At 44.5% G+C, this 21,144-nt stretch overlaps 1 protein-coding gene across 6 annotated transcripts in view; it reads right to left on the bottom strand.

Annotated features, from left to right (window-relative positions):
- The window catches only part of RASGRF2 (Ras protein specific guanine nucleotide releasing factor 2), a 422,861-nt gene that overhangs the window by 287,111 nt on the left and 114,606 nt on the right, over positions 1-21,144 (bottom strand). For all 6 annotated transcript variants that reach the window (XM_033924793.1, XM_033924646.1, XM_033924482.1 and 3 more), the window contains exon 3: positions 15,806-15,953. In XM_033924793.1, the coding sequence (XP_033780684.1) occupies positions 15,806-15,953 (148 nt within the window). The remainder of the gene's footprint in view (positions 1-15,805; positions 15,954-21,144) is intronic.

Raw genomic sequence — 21,144 nt, forward strand, 5'->3', positions numbered from 1 at the left:
TGCGGAGGCAGTTTTTACATTTTTTCCATTGACATGAATGGGTGAAATCTGATTTTCTGTTTGTAGCTCCGCCCAGGTGTGCAGGTTGGCCGCGATACCCCCAGAACATATCACCCCAGGTAGTGAGGGATCTGCATACCAAGTTTCGTTCAAATCGGGCAAGTCGTTTTTGCGTTGGCAGCTGTTTTACATTTTTTCCATTGACATGAATGGGTGAAATCTGATTTTATGTTTGTACCTCCGCCCACATGTGCAAGTGGGCCGTGAGACCCCCAGAACATATCACCCCAGGTAGTGAGGGATCGGCATACCAAGTTTCGTTCAAATCGGGCAAGCCGTTTTTGCGTTGGCAGCTCTTTACATTTTTTCCATTGACATGAATGGGTGAAATCCGATTATCTGTTTGTAGCTCCGCCCACGTGTGCAGGTGGGCCGCGAGACCCCCAGAACATATCATCCCGGGTAGTGAGGGATCTGCATACCAAGTTTTGTTCAAATCGGTCAAGCCGTTTTTGCGTGATCGCGGCACATACATACATCCATCCGATTTTATATATATAGATTGTTTGGCCGCATTAAGGATTTCAATGGCTTGTTGAAACCTGAGCAGTTTAAAGATTAATGGCCTAGGGCCACTTTGAGGAGTCCCAGCTTGAGATGGAATGTGGTGGGCTCTTTCAATTTCAAATGGAAATTAAAATCTGAGGGAAAGCAACTTAGGTACATTTTCTTCCAGAAATTTTATCAGATCTGTTCCCTCAACCCCCTCAGGCAATCCCAATAATCTCACATTACACCTTCTGCTCTGGTTGTTCAAATCCTCCATTTTCCTCTCTAATCTGGTGACAGTCTTGTGATCTGTTTTACAGTTTTTCAACTGATCTTCAGATTCTATCACCCTTTTTTTCCAGCTGCTCAGTGTGGGCATTGTAAATCTTTAATTGTAAGGACATGTTAGCCATTTCCTCTTGTACTGCCCGTAACTCGACCTTATTTTCCTGTAGTAAGTCTTTTACTGACTTAAACTCTGCCATCAGTTGATCAAACTGCTCACCTTATTCCTTTGGCAATGGTATTTTAGATGGTGTAAGTGGATCAGGTTTTGATCTTTTTGCATTCTCTGCTGTGAATGCCGCATCCAATTTTGTCTTCCTTCCAGATCCCATATAGTCAATAAAGAAATCTCAGTAAATTAAAGATTTTTGGTTGGTAAATACTGATAAATGCTTTAAAAAGGGCACCACAAGGAAGAGCTTAGAGACTATCCGTCCATTCTGACCTGTAGCCAAGCCACGCCTCCATCCTATTGGTTTTAAAAATATTACTCTGTAACTTAATCAAGTGTCCCCCTAGTCTTTGCAAATCTTGATACAGTAAAAAAAAATAAAAAAAAAAAATCGACCACTTGTACCCGTTCTACACCACTCAGGATTTTGTAGATTTCTAACATATCTCTCTTCAGACTTCTCTTTTCCAAGCTAAAGAGTCCTAACCTCTTTAGTTTTTGCTCATACGAAAGGAGTTCCATCCCCTTTATCGACATGGTTGCTCTTCTATGAACCTTTTCTACTGCCGCTATATATATTTTTGCGATAAGGAGAACAGAACTGAACGCAAAACCCATGGTGCAGTTGCATCATTGAGCGATACAGAGGCATTATAACATTCTTAGTCTTGTTTACTATCCCTTTTCTAATAATTCCTAGCATCTTGTTTGCTTTCTTGGCCGCCACCGCACACTGGGCAGAAGGTTTCAGTGTATTGTCCATGATGACACCCAGATCTTTTTCTTGAGTGCTGACCCCCGAGGTGGATTCTATGTGCATCACTTTGCATTTATCCACATTAAATTTCATCTGCCATTTGGATGCCTAGTCTTCCAATTTCCTAAGGTCTTCCTGCAGTTTTTCATAGTCCGCATGCGTTTTAACAACTTTGTACAGTTTAGTGTCATCTGCAAATTTAATCACTTCACCTGTAGTTCTAATATCTATTTCATTTATAAATAAGTGAAATAGAGTCATTCCCAGTACAGATCCCTGGAGCACACCACTATTTACCCTCCTGCATTGAGAAAAATGGCTTACCCTTTGTTTTCTGTCTGATAACCAATTCTTAATACACAATTGAACAAAGCCTCCTAATCTTTGTTTTCTTTTATCCAGTTCTTAGTCCTTAATTGGACATTATCTCCTCTCCCATGACTCTAATTTCCTCAGGAGGCACTTTGTCAAAACCTTTTGATAATCCAAATATACAATATCGACCGGCTCTCATTTAAAAATGTAGTAGATTGAAGCAAGATTTCCCTTGAATAAATCCATGTTGCTTTGTCTATACATGATAAAATGAAACTTCTGCTTAAACAAAACAAAATGAATTGAGTAAACAAAAGTCCACACAGGAAATTACAATGAACAGTTTCAGTTTTCCTCCTTTCCCACCCCCCTTTATGTACATAGATCTTAATTAAAGTACACACTAACAGGAACTGGTGCTTGCGTTTGCCATAATTGACATTTAATACCTCTGTTCCAGGGAAAGAGTTTGCTGATGTCTGTTGAATCATAAAGGTGTTTATAAGTATAGCTGCTTTAAGGGTACAACAAAATTTTCGAGCATTTGTCTGAGATGAGGTGGTAAACAGGAATATAATGAGGGGCTCATAATAAAAGAAAAAAACCCAAACATCTAAAGTGACCTATCAGAACTTGGAAGATCAAAAAGCCAGATCCTCCAAGTACTGATAATCAAAGCTGGTCTTAGATGTATTTAAAACAGGCTTATGCCTTTCCCCTGTCTCTAAACGCATAGAGTGAAAAGAGGCATTTTTAGAGGAGGTGAAAGGGCGGGAAGTGGGGCAACCTAGACATAATCGTACAGCAGGTATAACCAAAAGTGTTAACAGGTTGCCTAGTCGGCACTTATACGTTTTGACTTAGACCAAGTCAAAACAGGTATAAGTGCTGAAAAAGGGGCCACTGAGCTGATAGCGGCTGCCGCGATCAGTTCAGCAGCCCCGGCAACCTGCCCACCCCAACGATCGCAGTAGGACAGATGCCTCATCTCCCCTGCCCTGATCCTCCCCCGAAGTGCCGCGGTTGGCGACAGTTTGGGGGATCGTTATCGCTATCAAGGCAGGAGAGATAGCCAATCTCTCCTGCCGAGACGCGACCCCCCCCACCCCCACTAAAAATACGGGCAGGAGGGAGCCCAACCCCTCCTGCCCTGACGAAGCCCCCCCACCAATTGTATCCAGGCAGGAGGGAGCCCAATTCCTCCTGCCCCGATGCAGCCCCCCACCCAACCCCCCTGATCAGATCCGGGCAGGAGAGAGCCCAACTCCTCCTACTCCGACACATCCCCCAACTTCCCCCCGATCGGATCTAGGCAGGAGGGAGCCCAACCTGATTTGTAACCCGTTCTGAGCTTCTTTGGGAGGACAGGATAAAAAATAAATAAATAAATAAAATGTGACCATCAACTGGTCTGTTTGGCAAAATGCTGGAATATGGACTATTCAACAACTAAATGATAGGAACAGCTGGATTATTTTCTCTGAACTCATAGATAAATTTAGTATAATATGAGTTCAAATTTTTTTTTTCAATGGCTACAATTAACACATTGCATTTCTTATAACCTACAATCTAATTCCTTGAAGAATATTCCACCTGATTACATTAAATATTACAAACCAATATATTCTGCCAACAGTGCTGGTTCCACTTGACAAGCTGTCAAATTTCCTCGGCCTACTGGACTGGAACAAATATGGCAATTCAAACTTAATAATACATTATCATCTGAATTAACATAATTAAAACTATAAAGTCTACTGCTCTCATGTATTTATTTTGTTGGACATAGAGCCATCAGGACACCTAAAAAGATCTCCAAATTTACTCTCTCTGATCACATTCTTTGTTGGTCCTCTAAAAAGAAAAAGGTACACTTCAGTATATGTTATTGCTTTGTCTATTGCTCAAGGAATATTGGGATCAGATTTAGCAGACTATGGGCTTCTTTTATCAAGCTGCGCTACCGGGGTTAACACGCGCAACTTTTCATCACGCACTAACCCCTGCGGTTGCCAAAAACTACCGCCTACTCAAGAGGAGGCGGTTGCGGCTAGCGTGGCCAGTGGTTTAACGCACGCTATTACGCTAACGCGGCTTGGTAAAAGGAGCCCTATATCTCAGATTTTCTCATTAACTATTCCACTTAACTTTGGTCTGATTATTGGCCATAAGACTAAGGTAAAAATTCAACCTTATCAGAACATGTCTCCAAGAGCCTGGGCCAATCAGGGCCTTAGGCCCCTCCCTGGGAAGATGCATCAGGAAGGGGCAGACCCGCTATTCCAGTGAAGGCAGCCTGCCGGCCAGATGCAGGAAGGACCCATCTGGCAATCTAACAAAGGTTAGGGGAGGGTTCAGGTGGGGGAAGGGTCCAGTGGGGGTGAGCTTGGGGGGGTTCTAAGTAGGCTACCTTTAGGGGGGTGTCTGGTAGAAGGGACTGGGCATCCCTTCTGCCAGAGAGCTTTCGAGGGGGGGGGGGTCCAGCAGGAGAGATTGGACATCTCTCCTGCTGGCAAACTTTCAGGAATTCGGAGGAGGGTGTCCGGCAGGAGAAATTGGGCATCTCTCTTGCTGGTGACTGCTGCAGGGAGGTCACAGCGGGTGCGGGCAGGAGTGACAGGGTATACCTCCTACCACGATAGTTGCAGGGGAGTCGTGTTGGGTGCGGGCAGAAGGGACTGGGCATCCCTCCTATCGTGATCATTGCAGGGTGGTCGCAGCAGGAGGGATTGGGCATCCCTCCTGCCAGAGAACTTTTGGGGGGGGCCCCAGTGGGTGCGGTCAAGAGGGACTGGACATCCCTTCTGCCACGATCATTGAGGAGGGGGATAGTTCCATGATTCTCTAACCGGCACTTATGATAGATGTCGGTTAGAGAATCGTGGTTTTAGGTGAAGGACTGGTCCCTCCCACGCCTAAAAGGTCTTGTTTTGGGCGCTTGGAATGTGGGCTAATTTTTTTTTCAGAAATACAGCTTAAAGGTAGACATAGTGACAGTCTGAGTGATTAAACACCTGAACGTACAGGTAGGCCATGCTCAAACCCCTCCCCCACAATTTGGACATTTTTTTCAAGACTGGACATTTCCCTCCTGCCTACTTTTGGCACCTAGCACCTTAGGCCAAAAAGGGACTTAAGACGTTTGTTTTTATTATGCCCCTCTAAGGGTTCAAACCTTGGGAGCATCCTTTGTTTTGAAATTTCGAGCGAAATGTTGTATTTCATTAGAGGGGAAAAATTATCTTTTTTTAACCAAAACAGTTATTAGAATTTATTCTGGCTAAAGAGGGAGGAGGAGTGACTATCGATCAAATAACATTACCCACAGCGTAACGAGCTGGCTGTCGGAAATTGGCTGTTCTTTAGATTTATTTAATTTCTATTTTCTTTTTCTAATTCCTGGATCTCTTAATTAGTAGTCTAAATGAGTGTAATTTTCTTAATATTTTTTGTTTGATTTCACATAAGTTAACTTCATTTTCTAAATCTGTATTCAAGTAAAGTTTTCTTGTTTGTAATTTGAAAATTTAATACATTTTTTAAAAAAGAACAGTTTATATAACTTTATTCAGGTACTCAAGCATTTCCCCCTGTCCTGGTGGACTCACAGTGCATAATAGTGCGTGTTAAACCGCTGGACGTGCTAGCTGCTACCGTCTCCTCTTGAGCAGGCGGTAGTTTTTCAGCTAGCGCGGGGGTAGCGCGTGATTAAAAGAACCCACAGTCTATCTAATGTATCTGGGGTGATTAAGGGCTCCTTTTACGAAGCTACGTTAGCGACTTTAGCACGCACGACTTTTAATCACACGCTAGCTGAAAAACTTCTGCCCGCTCAAGAGGAGGCGGTAGCGGCTAGTGCATCCAGTGGTATAGCGCGCGCTATTATGCGCGTTAAACTGCTAACGCGGCTTCGTAAAAGGAGCCCTAAGTAACTTGCCCAGGGTCACAAGGAGCAGAGTGAGATTAAACCCATAACCCCAGAGTGTTGAGGCAGTAGCTTTAACCACTGTGCCACACTCTGGGCCTCTTTTACAAAGCCATGCTAGCGGCTGCCGCACAGCAACAGCCCAAAGCCCTTTAAATTTCTATGGGTTTTGGGGCCATTACCACAGCAGCCCGCACTAAACGGCTTCATAAAAGACACCCTATATCTCAGATGAGCATCAGAGTTTTTACCGCCATGGCCAGCAACAAAAAAGCCTAACGTAACTTCATAAAAGGGGGGTTGGTATGCACAAAAAGCACAGTTACTTACCGTAACAGGTGTTATCCAGGGACAGCAGGCAGATATTCTTGACTGAAGGGGGTGACGGCACCGACGGAGCCCCGGTACGGACAATTTTAGAGTGATTGCACTCTAAGAACTTGGAAAGTTCTAGCAGGCCGCACCACGCACGCGCGAGTGCCTTCCCGCCCGACGGAGGCGCGCGGTCCCCAGTTAGGATAAGCCAGCTAAGAAGCCAACCCGGGGAGGAGGGTGGGACGCAAGAATATCTGCCTGCTGTCCCTGGATAACACCTGTTACGGTAAGTAACTGTGCTTTATCCCAGGACAAGCAGGCAGCATATTCTTGACTGATGGGTGACCTCCAAGCTAACAAAAAGAGGGATGGAGGGAAGGTTGGCCATTAGGAAAACAAATTTTGCAAAACAGATTGGCCAAAGTGTCCATCCCGTCTAGAGAAAGCATCCAGACAATAATGAGATGTAAAAGTATGAACTGAGGACCAAGTAGCAGCCTTGCAGATTTCCTCAATAGGAGTTGAACGGAGGAAAGCTACAGATGCTGCCATAGCTCGAACTCTATGGGCCGTGACAGAACCTTCCAGTGTCAGTCCAGACTGAGCATAACAGAATTAAATGCACGCTGCGAGCCAATTTGACAGCGTACGTTTAGAAACAGGACGTCCCAATTTATTCGAATCAAAGGACAGAAAGAGTTGGGGAGATGATCTGTGGGGCTTAGTACGGTCTAAATAGTAAGCCAAAGCCCGCTTACAGTCCAAAGTATGTAGAGCCTGTTCTCCAGAATGAGAGTGAGGTTTCGGGAAGAAGACAGGCAGAACAATAGATTGGTTGAGATGGAATTCAGAAACAACCTTAGGGAGAAACTTTGGATGTGTACGCAGAACCCCCTTGTCATGATGAAAGACTGTAAACGGTGGATCAGCAACTAGTGCATGTAGCTCACTGACCCTCCTGGCAGAGGTAAGAGCAATAAGAAAAAGTACCTTCCAAGTGAGGAACTTGAAAGGAGCGGTAGCCAAAGGTTCAAATGGAGGCTTCATTAAGGCGGAAAGAACCACATTGAGATCCCAGATCACAGGAGGGGCTTTGAGAGGTGGTTTCACATTAAAAAGACCCCACATGAATCTGGACACCAAGGGATGAGCCGAGAGAAGTTTTCCATGGACTGGCTCATGAAAAGCAGCAATGGCACTGAGGTGGACTCTGATGGAAGTAGACTTGAGGCCAGAGTCAGACAAAGAAAGAAGATAATCTAACAAGGTCTCCACTGCAAGGGAAGTGGGATCATGATGATGAAGAAGACACCAGGAAGAAAACCGTGTCCACTTCTGATGGTAACATTGCAGAGTGGCCGGTTTCCTGGAGGCATCCAGAATGGAACGAACGGGCTGAGACAAAAGAGTATCATGAGAAGTCAGCCCGAGAGAAACCAAGCTGTCAGGTGCAGAGACGGAAGGTTGGGATGCAGAAGGGTCTCCTGATGTTGCATAAGCAGAGAAGGAAACAGTGGAAGAAGAAAAGGCTCCCTGGAACTGAGTTGAAGTAGAAGAGAGAACTAATGTTGCCTGGGCCACCGTGGAGCAATCAGAATCATGGTGGCTCGTTCCCTCTTGAGCTTGAACAAGGTTCTTAACATGAGAGGCAGAGGAGGGAAAGCGTACAGGAACAGATTGGACCAATCGAGGAGAAATGCATCCGCTGCCAGACGGTGAGGAGAGTAGAGTCTGGAGCAGAAGAGGGGCAGCTGGCGATTGTGAGGAGCTGCAAAGAGGTCTATCTGAGGAGTGCCCCACTGAGCGAAGATGGACTGTAGAGTTAAAGGATCGAGTGTCCACTCGTGAGGCTGGAGAATTCTGCTGAGCTTGTCCGCTAAGGAATTCTGTTCTCCCTGAATGTAGATAGCTTTCAGGAATAGTTGGTGATCTGTGGCCCAAGCCCAAATCTTCTGGGCTTCCTGGCACAAGAGGCGAGAGCCTGTCCCACCCTGCTTGTTGATGTAGTACATTGCAACTTGATTGTCTGTGCACAGCAGGAGGACTTGAGGAAAGAGAAGATGTTGGAAGGCCTTGAGGGCATAAAACATCGCTCTGAGTTCCAGGAAATTGATGTGATGTTTCATTTCCTGGGCTGTCCAAAGTCCTTGAGTTTGGAATTCGTTCAAATGAGCTCCCCAGGCATAAGGGGAGGCGTCGGTGGTGATGACAAGTTGATGAGGAGGTAGATGGAACAGAAGACCTCTGGAGAGATTTGAGGATATCAACCACCATTGTAGAGATTGACGAAGAGATGATGTCATAGATATGTGTCATGAGCAAGGATCCGTCGCTTGGGACCACTGGGTAGCTAGGGTCCATTGAGGAGTGCGCAGGTGAAGACGTGCGAAGGGTGTGACATGGACTGTGGAGGCCATGTGACCCAAGAGTATCATCATTTGCTTGGCAGAGATGGAACGTTGTGGAAGTACCTGCTGACATAGAGATTGAAGAGTTTGAAGACGGTTGGACGGCAGGAATGCTCTCATGAGGACTGTGTCCAGCACCGCTCCAATGAATTGAAGTCTCTGAGAGGGGATGAGATGAGATTTGGGTAGATTGATCTCGAACCCCAGAAGTTGTAGAAACAGGATGGTTTGGTTGGTGGCCAAGAATACTGTCTGAGATGAATTGGCCTTGATTAACCAATCGTCCAGATAAGGAAAGACCTGAAGGTGGTGAGAGCGTAGAAAGGCAGCCACCACAATCAGACATTTGGTGAACACTCTTGGTGAGGAGGCAAGACCGAAGGGCAGCACCTTGTATTGGTAATGACAATGATTGATCATGAAGCAGAGGTACTGTCTGGAGGCCAGATTGACGGGTACATGAGTGTATGCCTCTTTGAGATCGAGGGAGCATAGCCAGTCGTCTTGATGGAGAAGAGGATAAAGAGTTGCCAGAGAAAGCATCTTGAATTTCTCCTTGACCAAGCATTTGTTGAGATCGCAAAGATCTAGGATGGGTCTGAGATCCCCTGTTTTTTTGGGGACCAGAAAATAACGGGAGTAGAATCCCTGCCCCTTCTGATCTAGAGGAACTTCCTCTATGGCGTTCAGGAGGAGGAGGGATTGAACCTCCTGAAGAAGGAGAGAAGACTGAGAGGTGTTCAAAGCAGACTCTCTTGGCAGACTTTGTGCAGGACGTGTCTGAAAGTTGAGAGAGTAGCCGTGGCGGATGATGTTGAGGACCCACTGATCCGATGTGATGTTCTCCCAACGGCTGATGTAACAAGAAAGACATCCTCCTATGGGTCGAGGGAGAAGAGCAGATGGAGGAATACTGGCTATGCTTTGGAGAACCACGTTAAAAGGGTTGGGTAGACTTTTGTGGTGGAGGAGGTTTCACCTGTTGCTGCTGGGCTGGCCTAGGTGGTTGTCGCTGTTGCTGGTGCTGACATCTAGGCTGTTGAGTAGCCGGTGGCAAGGGACGGGCAGCATAGCGGCGCTGGTAGGCGGATTGTTGGCGAAAAGGCCGAGCAGGTGGAGTCTTTTTCTTAGTCTTCAGGAGAGTATCCCACCGAGTCTCATGGGCAGACAGCTTTTGTGTAGTGGAATCCATGGACTCTCCGAAGAGCTCATCACCTAAGCAGGGAGCATTTGCTAGGCGGTCCTGATGATTTACATCGAGCTCTGAGACTCTGAGCCATGCCAACCGACGCATGGCAACAGACATAGCCGTGGCCCTAGAAGTCAATTCAAAAGTGTCATAAATTGACCGAACTAGGAACTTACGTAACTGGAGAAGAGAGGAAGAACAGGCATGAAAAGCAGATTTCTTGCGGTCAGGGAGGTACTTTTCAAAAGCAGCCATGTTTTGAATGAGGTGCTTTAAATAAAAGGAAAAATGAAAAGCATAGTTTCCTGACCTATTGGCTAACATGGCATTTTGATATAAACGTTTGCCAAATTTGTCCATTGACTTTCCTTCTCTGCCAGGAGGGCCCGAGGCATACACACTAGCTCCCGCTGATTTCTTTAGTGTGGATTCTACCAAAAGAGACTCATGCGGGAGCTGAGGTTTGTCAAAACCAGGAATGGGGATAACCCTGTATAAAGAGTCCAATTTACGAGGAGCTCCTGGTACAGTCAGGGGAGTCTCTAGATTTTTATAAAACGTCTCTCGTAAGATGTCATGGAGAGGAAGTTTGAGAAATTCCCTTGGAGGCTGGTCAAAGTCCAGAGCATCAAGGAATGCCTTGGATTTCTTAGACTCAGCCTCCAAGGGAATAGAAAGAGATTCACACATCTCTTTTAAGAAAGAGGTAAAGGATGTGGAATCTTGTTTAGAAGAGGGATCTGCAATAAGTTGATCTTCTTCGTCAGAGGAACACTCGCCCTCAGACAGAAAGGGGTCTTCAGAGTCACCCCACAAATCAGGATCCCTAATATGAGAGCCACGTTCTCGAGACTCCGGAGTGGAGGGTTCCAGGTGTCGGGTTTTGCGTGCCGACTTACCCGACCTCATGGACACGGTACCGGGAGATGTGACATGTTGCATCGGTACCGAAGTCTGCACCACCTGGTGCTGAGCTCTCAGCTCCGGTGCTAAGATTGGCATTGAAGTCAATGAAGCAGTGTGGACTGGTACCGACAAAGTGGATGCCGATAAAAGGGGGTGCTCCACTGTCGGTACCAGTGGCTCAGACCGGACCGGGACTGGAAGGTTCGGTTGCAAAAGTGCGGGAAGGAGTTGTTGCAACTGCTCCTTAAGTTGCACTTGCAGGACAGCAGCAATCCGCTCGTCCAGCGAAGGCACCGGTACCGCCTTTTTCTTCTGCGGTACCTGTGGTGCCGCTCTACGCTCCGAGGATGAGGAACCCGATGTCGAGGGGCTCACCTCGATAGGAGCGGAGCGCTTCCGTGGGCGCCTCGAGGCCGGCAGGACTGGACTCGCTGCCACTGAGACCGGAGGACGCTCCAACGGGGAAGGCTTCTTAGACGGCTTACCTGCGGGGTGCGACGCCGGTGCGGTATCGCGCGGTGTCGATGAAGTAGGTGCCGACTGAGATGGGGCCGATGTCGGTGCCGGTGCTGCAGAATCAGACATCTCGGCGCCAAATAATAACCGCTGTTGGATCTGGCGGTTTTTAAGGGTTCTCTTTTTTAAAGTCGCACAGCGGGTGCAGGTAGACGCTCGAAGGTCAGGACCAAGACACTGCAGACACCAGTTGTGCGGGTCTGTGAGTGAAATTGGTCGAGCGCACCGCTGGCACTTCTTAAACCCGGGTTGAGGGGGCATGAAGGTAAAAACGGCTTCTGCCAAATCGAAGGCCGAGGCCTCGATGGTGGCAACAGGCCCCGCCGGGGCGAAACCGAAAAAAAAAAAATGAAAAAGAAAACACAATTAGTTTTTTTTTTTTTTTTTTTAACAAAGAAAAGAAAAGAAAAAGAAGGAAACAATATTTCCGACCAAGTTTACGCGAGCGGGAAGACGAAAGGAACAAAAGTTTTCAACAGCCGTTGAAACGTGCGTCTTCTTAGCTCCGTGGAAACTAAGAAACTGGGGACCGCGCGCCTCCGTCGGGCGGGAAGGCACTCGCGCGTGCACGGTGCGGCCTGCTAGAACTTTCCAAGTTCTTAGAGTGCAATCACTCTAAAATTGTCCGTACCGGGGCTCCGTCGGTGCCGTCACCCCCTTCAGTCAAAATAATGCTGCCTGATTGTCCTGGGATAATAGATTTAATGCATGTTAAATATGAATTAAAGCATATAGTTTAGTTTATTGGTTTTCTAGTCCATCATCCCAGGATAGCCCAGAACGGGCTACACATGTACATTCACAATCAGTTAGCAGACATCAGTATAGCCACATTAACTCCCTCTTTTACAAAACTGCGATAGCAGTTTCTAGCGCAGAGAGCTGCGCTAAATGGCCCGCGCTGCTCCCAACGCTCATAGGAACTCAATGAGAGTCGGGAGCAGTGCGGGCCATTAAGCGTGGCTCTCCATGCTAGAAACTGCTATCGTAGTTTCGTAAAAGGAAGCCTAAGTTAATACGCAGGTCATTATTAACATAACTAACAAGGGGTAATTAGTTAATAGACATCATCAATACTAGTTTAACCAAACAGAGAATATGGATGAAGATTCATATGCAAAACAATGTTGTGCTTCAGTGGGATATAAACAGTGATAATGTCTTAGGGTGTAAACTGATCACTGAACAGGATTATTTTTATTACTTTCCAGAAGGACAACAGGTTGCATATTGATCTGATATGGCGAGGCAGTTGATGCATCTTCCAAATGGAGAAATTTCGTTGGAGGAATACAGAATCCTTTTTTTTTGTTGTGAACAAAGTGGCCGTTTTGGGTGATATATTGGAAGCTTTGCTGTCATGTAGAGGGGGACCATATCAAGGAAGAGCTTGAAAGCAAATCACAAGAATTTTGAATATACCTAGCTTTTTGATTGAAAGTCAATGTATTTCAGCCAATAAGGAAGAAATATGATCAAAAGAGCAGAGATTTTATAAAGGGACGCATACTTTCAGCACGGGAAAACCATGTGTATAATAACTGGCGCATCAGCTAATTTTTTTTTTTACAATATTTTTGGGAGAGGGTGTGCCATGAACAAAGAATGGCATGGAAGCATTAACCAGCTATCTTGTTCACATTAGAACATGCTTACTGGCTAATGAAGAGTTAACACGGGAGCATTTACCACCTGCTAAACAAGAGGTGTTATGGGCTCCTGAATTAACCTTTTACAAGTACTGCATACTAATACAAAGATTAGCAAATGACATGATATTCAACAAATGGAATATGCTTTTAAATCTGGGCTTAGTGCACATCAGATTACATATTCCTTCTATCCTGATATGTCAGAAAGTTGTTTCCAGACAGAGATAATAATAATTATTATTATTTTATTTTTATATACCACCAAAGCCATGAAAGTTCAAGGCGGTTTATAACAAGAGGTGCTGGACAATCAGCGAAGTGGTACAATACAATACAAAGTCATCGTATATAAGGTACAGGTTGGGAGTAGTAATACATTATAAGATTCTTAGGTTACAATCGATTAAACAAATTTGTTTTTATTGCTTTTCCAAAATTGAAGTAGGATGAGGAATGCATGATAATGTTACCCAGCCAGTCGTTCTATTTACCTGCCTGGGAGGCAAGAGTTCTGTCCAGGAATCTTTTGTAGTGGCAGTCCTTTAAAGATGGAAAGGTGAACATATGAATTCTGCGTGTTGGCCTAATAGGACTGACCAGAGAAACCAGGTACGTAGGGGCCAGGCCAAAAATTGATTTGATTGGTAGTGGCCCTGATTTGTGGAACAAGTTACCACATACAATTTGTGATAATAAATATTATCATGCATTTTGGAAGGCAGTTAAAGGTTGTTTCTTTAATGAATAAAGGTTGTTGCTTTAATGAATAAGTAATTGGGAGTTTCAGGACTAGAAATATGGGATGATGTTCTACAGCAGGGGTGCCCACACTTTTTTGGCTTGCGAGCTACTTTTAAAATGACCAAGTCAAAATGATCTACCAACAATAAAATTTTAAAAAACACAAAGCACACTGTACGCAGAGAAAATGTTAAATATCATTTGTATTCAGTTTTTTTTCAGAGGTCAAGGCAGATGACTTTAAAATATGCAATGTCACCTCAGTAACAACTATACAAAAATAGACAAATATACCCCCTCCCCTTTTACTAAATCGCAATAGTAGATTTTAGCGCAGGGAGTTGCGCTGAATGCCTCTCACAGCTCCCAACGCTCATAGGCTCCCTGTGCTAAAAACCAATATCACGTTTAGTAAAAGGGGGCCATAGTGCAAAATATAGACAGCAGATAAAAATTCTCAAAACGGACACATTTTGATCACTAAATTGAAAATAAAATAATTTTTCCTACCTATTTGTCTGGTAATTTCATGAGTTTCTGGTTGCACTTCCTTCTTCTATAAATCCAATATTTCTTTCTTTCTGCCCCCTCCCCTTTTCTTTCTGTCTCTCTTTCTTTCTCCCCCTGCCTGTCTTTCTTTCTCCCCCTGCCCCCCAAACCATCGCGCCAATTTCTCCACTTCCCTGATTATTCTCTCTCCCTGCCCCCCCCCCAGCCACCATGCCAATTTCTCCCTGCTTCCCCGAGCCAGGCCTGGCGCATACAAACGCCGTGCCCACAAGCCTTTCCCTCTCCCCCCCTCCCCCCCCCCGACAAAGAGGAAGTTTCAGGCCAGCCAGGCAGCGATTGGCTGGCCCAGAACTTCCTCTCCGACTTCAGAATTGACGTCGGAGGTGAAGGCTTGTGGGTCCAGCACTTGTACGCACCTGGCCTGGATCAGGGAGGCAGGAAGATCAAGATCGAAAAGGCAAAGTGACCAACTCGCGTTGCCTTTGCAATCTACTGGTTGTTCGCGATCAACCATTTGGGCACCCCTGTTCTACAGGCAGTCCCCAGGTTAAGAAAGAGTTACATTTTTAAAGCTGTTCTTAAGTCGGATTTGTATGTAACTCAGAACTTGTAGATTTTAAGATTCTTGCTGCTTATTTCTGCTCCCAGCTGACAAAAGGGCCAACTGTCCCAACAGTTTTCCCTCTAAGGTACAGCATGCACAACCACACATTTTTCTTAATGTGGCCATGCATCAACCTTGAATCTGCTGCAGAAGTGATACTGCTCAGTGAAATCTAATGAAGCTGCGACCGCGTTCTTAAGTATGAGTTATATTTAAGTTGGGCATATGTAACTCAAGGACTGCCTGTATTATTGCTACTAAGATATGGATTTGCCCCAAATTTTCTCTATTGTAATCTGCCTTGAGTCAATCAGTAAAGTGGAATAAAAATGTTGATTAGATTAGGTCAGAATGCTTTTAAATCCATATTTCATCATGCTTTAGTAAAAAGGATACCTCAAGAAATAAATGACTACCTGATTCCCCACCAACCAATGCAATTCAGTTTCAAATGATCCCATTCTTTGAATCCTCCAGCACCTGCTGTTCAAAACATCCATCCTGATCCCCTCTCACCTGATTTAAAAATATGCCCTTACTAAGCTGGTAACAAGAAACATAGATAAAAATATAATCCTCCCCTCTTTCCACCCAACCAAAAACAAAGGAAGCTTTCAGTCTCCACTCCCCATAACAGAGACTGTGTCTGAATTCAAAAGGGCCTAGGATAAGCACGTGGGATCTCTTGGAGAGAAAAAGAGATAATGGTTACTGAGGATGGACAGACTATATGGGCCATTTGGCCTTTATCTGCCATCATGTTTCTATGTTTCTAATAAGCACCCAATGCCAAAATGGCCAGAAGAAATAACCTTACTGTGCATCCTACAGGCCTGCTTCTCTTTTTGTGACCTTCTACTTGGAACCCATCTATTACCCTAACCACTAGACTACCCCCCCTTACAATTTATTAGTTTAGCAAAATATCAAAGGAAATTCATATTATTTTGAAAAATACCTCTGATTTAAGCCTTTCAATTTCTGTGTCTTGATCTTCAAGTTGTTGCCGAAGTTGATTGGCTGCGATTTTTTCTGTTTCAACAATTTGAACTAAATGAATATACTTCTGCATTAGTACCTCTCTCTCAATTAAGATGTCAGAGTAGCTAAAAAGAGAAGGACAAAATCATTTCACTTTTAGTTCACAAAAATCAATATTCACTGTTTTCTAAATTACTAAGGACTCCTTTTATCAAACTAAAGTAGAGCTTTTTATTATGGGCCAGTGAGGTAAATGCGTCAGACGATTTACCTCATCAGCCTGCGGTAAAAAGCTCTACCGCGGTTTGATAAAAGGGGACCTAAGTTCATTGCATACATAGATGACACTTAAATAGGAATAAAAGTGCCACCTTGGAATTCACTGTCCCATTTCACTGATTCTTTTATGTTTATATTTAGTTTACCTTCTTTCAGTCTTTTAGTGAATTTCTACTTCTGGCAGCCCTGAATTAACCATTAAGCAAAATAAGCACATGCTTAGGACACCACGAAAAGAGGGGTTCCACAGAGGTTTTTTTCCCTATCATTCCCTTAACTTTTTCAATGGCATACCCATAACTCCTGGTAGAATTCTGCACTACTGTGCAATGTAGAACTTGCGCAGAATTCCTCAGGGATGCAGAATTACCTGAAGTCTGCACAGATTTTGGTGTCAGGTCAGCATTCCATTGCTGTGGCCCGAATCACTGCTGGCAACATCTTCGGGCAGCTTGCATGGTGTGACCAGGCAGACACGAAGCATGCCAAGGTCCCAGCTAAGCCCGTAGAAAAAGTTAAAAGGAAAACCCGGATGGGATTGTATAAAGAATGTCCTAAGGTAAAAAGGGATGATTTTCAGGTTGACCACCAGGGGGGAGACTGAGATTTCCAAGGACCTCCTGGATGAACAGTATCTAGACCACCACAGGAGGAGCCCTAGAGCTAAGTTGTTCCCTGCTGAGTCAGCCAGGTTAGGGCATGGCCCTAGAATACATAAGCCAACAGTGGGATACTAGGGAGAAGGTTCAGACCTTTCCTCCCTGAAAGTCTCCTCGGGCCAAGCAAGGGTGATACAGCCTCACCTATGGAGGTGCAGGAAGCTGGAGAAATGCTGGAGGAAGCGTTTTCAGATTCTGATCTCCCCATGGAACTGGACAACCTACCTGAGGGAATAAGTATTGGTGAAGACGCCATGGAGGTTGGTCTTTCCACCAGCTACAAGCCCCAACTGGATTGAAACAGTGAGTGTGTTTTCAGCTTGCTTTATTTGAGAAAGACTGTTTGTTGAAGCTGAACCTTTTGGGATCTTTGCTTTTCTTTTCTTTACTGTTTTGCATTTTTGCTGTGAAGCCGATAGTGTCTGTTTTGGGAGAGGTTTGCTATTACCTGGGAGGGCATTTTGTAGGCTATTGATAGCTAAATTAAAGCAAACCTGAGGCACTCTCCTTTTCCTGGCTGTGAATTGCATGGCTGCCAGAGGCTTCAGTTTGGAGTACTGTGAATAGGGTATCCAGTGCCTTAAACCCTATTTTTTTTTTTTTTTTTATTAACTGAATATCCTGCTTAGAAGCAGGCTGATTTAAATTCTGAGGGGAGCACAAATCCTCAGAGGTGTGAAATAAGAAAAACACTTTGGACTTGATATTTGAACTGGTTATTGTTTTTTTCTTTTTGAGGTTGGACTATTTGAAGTTTGGGGGTCTACTTACCTGTTTTGATGGGGACTCATAATGATCCTGACTTTTATGTTTCAGAAAGAATAAAACTGAGACATTTTGGTTTATTTCCTTTCTGGGAAGATTGTGATTTTTGATGGTGTTAGTTCAGGCCTGCAGGCTGACTCCAGGCCGGGTCACACGCCATTGTTATTTGTTCTAGTGACCACTGGAGGTGCTGTGGAGTCCCGGTTGGACCACAGTGGGGGTCACAATGGGCTCTGCAAACTTCCATCTACCATGGTCCCATCTTTGATGATGTCGCTTCCTCTTTCTTCAGCAGGACCATGGTAGAGGGAAGCCTGCAGAGCCGGCAGCAGGTTACCATTATCTGGAATTGCCATCGCAGAGGTAGTGGACAGGAATACTTGACTGGGGACAATGGGGAGAGTGTGAAAGATGCTGGCTGGAGGAAATACCTGAGGTCTGTGCAGATTTTGGTGTTGAGTTGGCAATTCTTCGCTGTGGCCCAAATCACTGCTGGCAACATCGGACAGCCTGCATGGGCTCTGCAGGCTTCCCTCTACCGTGGTCCCACACTCAATTATGTCACTTTCTCTTTTTCAGAGGGATCGCGGTAGAGGGAAGCTTGCAGAGCTGGTGGAAGGTTGCCATTAACTGAAATCAAAATTGCAAAGGTAATGGACAGGAATGCTGGATTGGGGGGAGAATGTAATAAGCTGGCTGGGAGAGGGCAGGGGTGAGAGAGATATTGACTGGGGAGGACAGGGGTGTGAAAGATGTTGGCTGGTGGGGGCAAGGATGAGAGATATGCTGGCTGTGTTTTCTCTAGTATAATGTAATGAAAATACTGAATTGTACTGAAATTCTGGGTGATAATTAGCAAAAATAGTTATGATTTTATACTAAAATCATTTTATTAAAGTATAAAAAGAAACAATATTCTGTACAACTGTCATTTTATAAATCACAAACACAGAACAAGGATCAACAAAACCTCTGTCTCCCCCCCCCACACACACACATAGTATCGAGACAACTGAGCAAGCCAAATTACTACAAAATGCTACATAGAAAAATCATGCTAACAGAATACAGTACTTCAGATACACACACAGAACACAAAATGACCCAAAAAATAAAAACTGAGCAAAAATGATAAACATAAATGAAACTAAAATCCCAAGAAGCCACAGCTTGCATGTAGTACAACACCTATACAGATATATAAATAAAATATTTTATGTCAGAGTGGAGATACCATAAATAAAAGAGTCGGAGGTTTTATATACTGATTACACAGCCCTACAGAAGAGACATTTTAGTCATCTTTCTTCATTTAAGGTAGCTTCTCAGCTTTGTAATGATCATGGAGCTAAGTGATCTTTCCATGCTCTAGAACAGCGTTTCTCAACCTTTTCAAGCCAAGTACCTCCTAATCCTTTTGTTTTAAAGTTTTTATTCATTTTTCAAAATATAACAAGTGTATCATATAGAATAATGCGATCTCCTAAAATACACACTTGAATTTCCTTCATGTAACACTATAAATTTAACATATCATATCATTCTATGGTTATGTACTATAATATCTAAAAAAGTATATAATACATAATATGTATAACAATTATTACAGAAATTGAGAACCCACCCAACCCCTCCCCTCAAAAATTTTTGCACATAAGTACGACAAAAATATTGATAAATTCATATATATTATGAGATGAATAATATAATACCAACCCACAATCCCTTTTAACAAATAACTTATTATGGGAAAATATTATCATTCATTACAAAAGTACCTCCTAATCCTAACATATACCATTCAAGTACCCCTGCCCAAGCTCCACCCCAGACCCACCCAAACTCCACCCCAGACCCGTACAAACTCTGCCCCAGACCCACACAAACTCTGCCCCTGACTCCACCCCTATAATAATAGTACTAATTGTAATGCAATTTCTTCCATCCATTTTTCATATACACACAATATAATCTTATTAATACATAATGGTAACCACAAAAAACCACAAAGCACACTGTACACAGAGAAAATGTTAATTATCATTTATATTTGGGGGGTTTCAAAGAGGTCAATGCAGATGACTAAAATATGCAATGTCACCTTAGTAACAACTATAGAAAAATAGACAAATATATTGCAAAATATAGACATCAATTCTCAAAACTGACACATTTTGATCACTTAATTGAAAATAAAATCATTTTTCCTACCTGTTGTCTGGTGATTTCATGAGTCTCTGGTTGCACTTCCTTCTGACTGTGTATCCAATATTTATTTCTGCCTCCTGCATGCTTCTTCTCCTCCAGTCCTCATTCCATTCCCAACCCAAATCTATCTCTGTCCTCCATGAGTCCAACTTTTCTTCCTCTCTCCTCCACCCCTATTGGCAACAAGTCTCTCTCTCTCTCTCACTGTCCATCAGTCTTGACAGACCCCCTCTACTGCCACATCCAACATTTATCCCTCACTCATTCCCAGATCATGTGCAGCATTTTTCACCACTGCCCAGCAGCCCCATGCCCATTTCTCCTTCTATCACCCCTCTCCAACATCATGCCACATCTCTCCCTTCATCACTATGTCCAACAATCCTCTCCCTTGCATCCCCTTCAATCTTTCCCTCTATTCCCTCTTCACCACCATATCCAACATTTCTCCTCTCATCCTTCTCTCCCCATGCATCTCTACCTCTCTCCTCTTTCTCTCTATGCCCAATTTTCCTCTTTCTTCCTTTCCCTCTCACTCACACACTGATGCCTAACAATTCTCCCTTTCTATTCCCTCCCTCCTGTCCCAAGTTAGTGCCCCCTTCCTCCTTCCCTTCTGTGTCCCATATTCATGCCTCTTCCCTTCCTTCTGTGTTGAGTTCGTGCTCCCTCCCCCTCACTGTCTTCCAGCCTTTAACCCAAAATTAAGTTCCACCCCCATCCTCCCTCCCCCGAAGCCGACCCACACCAAAGCTTGCCTGCCCCCCGTTGAAGCCGCCGCCGCCGATTCCTTCATGCCACCCGACACGCTCCATTTCCCCCTCTGTTGCTGCCACCCGACACAATCCATCCATCCCCCGCCGCAACTCCGCGCAGGGATGGGCCAGGAACTTAAAGGAGTGCAAACCTTGATTATGCAGGTAGGCTTGTCAGCAAACTTTGACCTGGTCAATGATGAGATTCTTCCACGTAGAGTAATCAAATTTGATATTTCAGGAAGTGTTCTGAAATGGCTTACTGGGTAGAGAATGACACGGGGAGAAATTTATTCCTCCAAGATCTATCTCATCCCCATCCCATCCTGAGTTCTGTCCCTGTCCTTGCTCCTTCCCGGCAAGCTATGTCCTCATCTGCACAAGCTTCAAACACTTTTAAAAATCATAAGTGTTTGAGGCTTGTGCAGATGAGAACAGAGCTTGCAGGAATGGGGCAGGAGCAGGGACAGGGACAGAACTTGTGGGGATGGGACGGATACAAATTTGCCCCCATGGATTTTTTAAGCATAGAACTGTACAAGCCAATTGGAAAAAACTTGTTTCAAAACCTTGGCATATGTCATGGGGTGAGGGGGAAGGGTGAGAGGCATGGTTCCCTGCTTTTACCTCCCCACAGACCTGACTGAAAA

Source organism: Geotrypetes seraphini, chromosome 1, assembly GCF_902459505.1.
Source record: "Geotrypetes seraphini chromosome 1, aGeoSer1.1, whole genome shotgun sequence".
Lineage (NCBI taxonomy): Eukaryota > Metazoa > Chordata > Amphibia > Gymnophiona > Dermophiidae > Geotrypetes > Geotrypetes seraphini.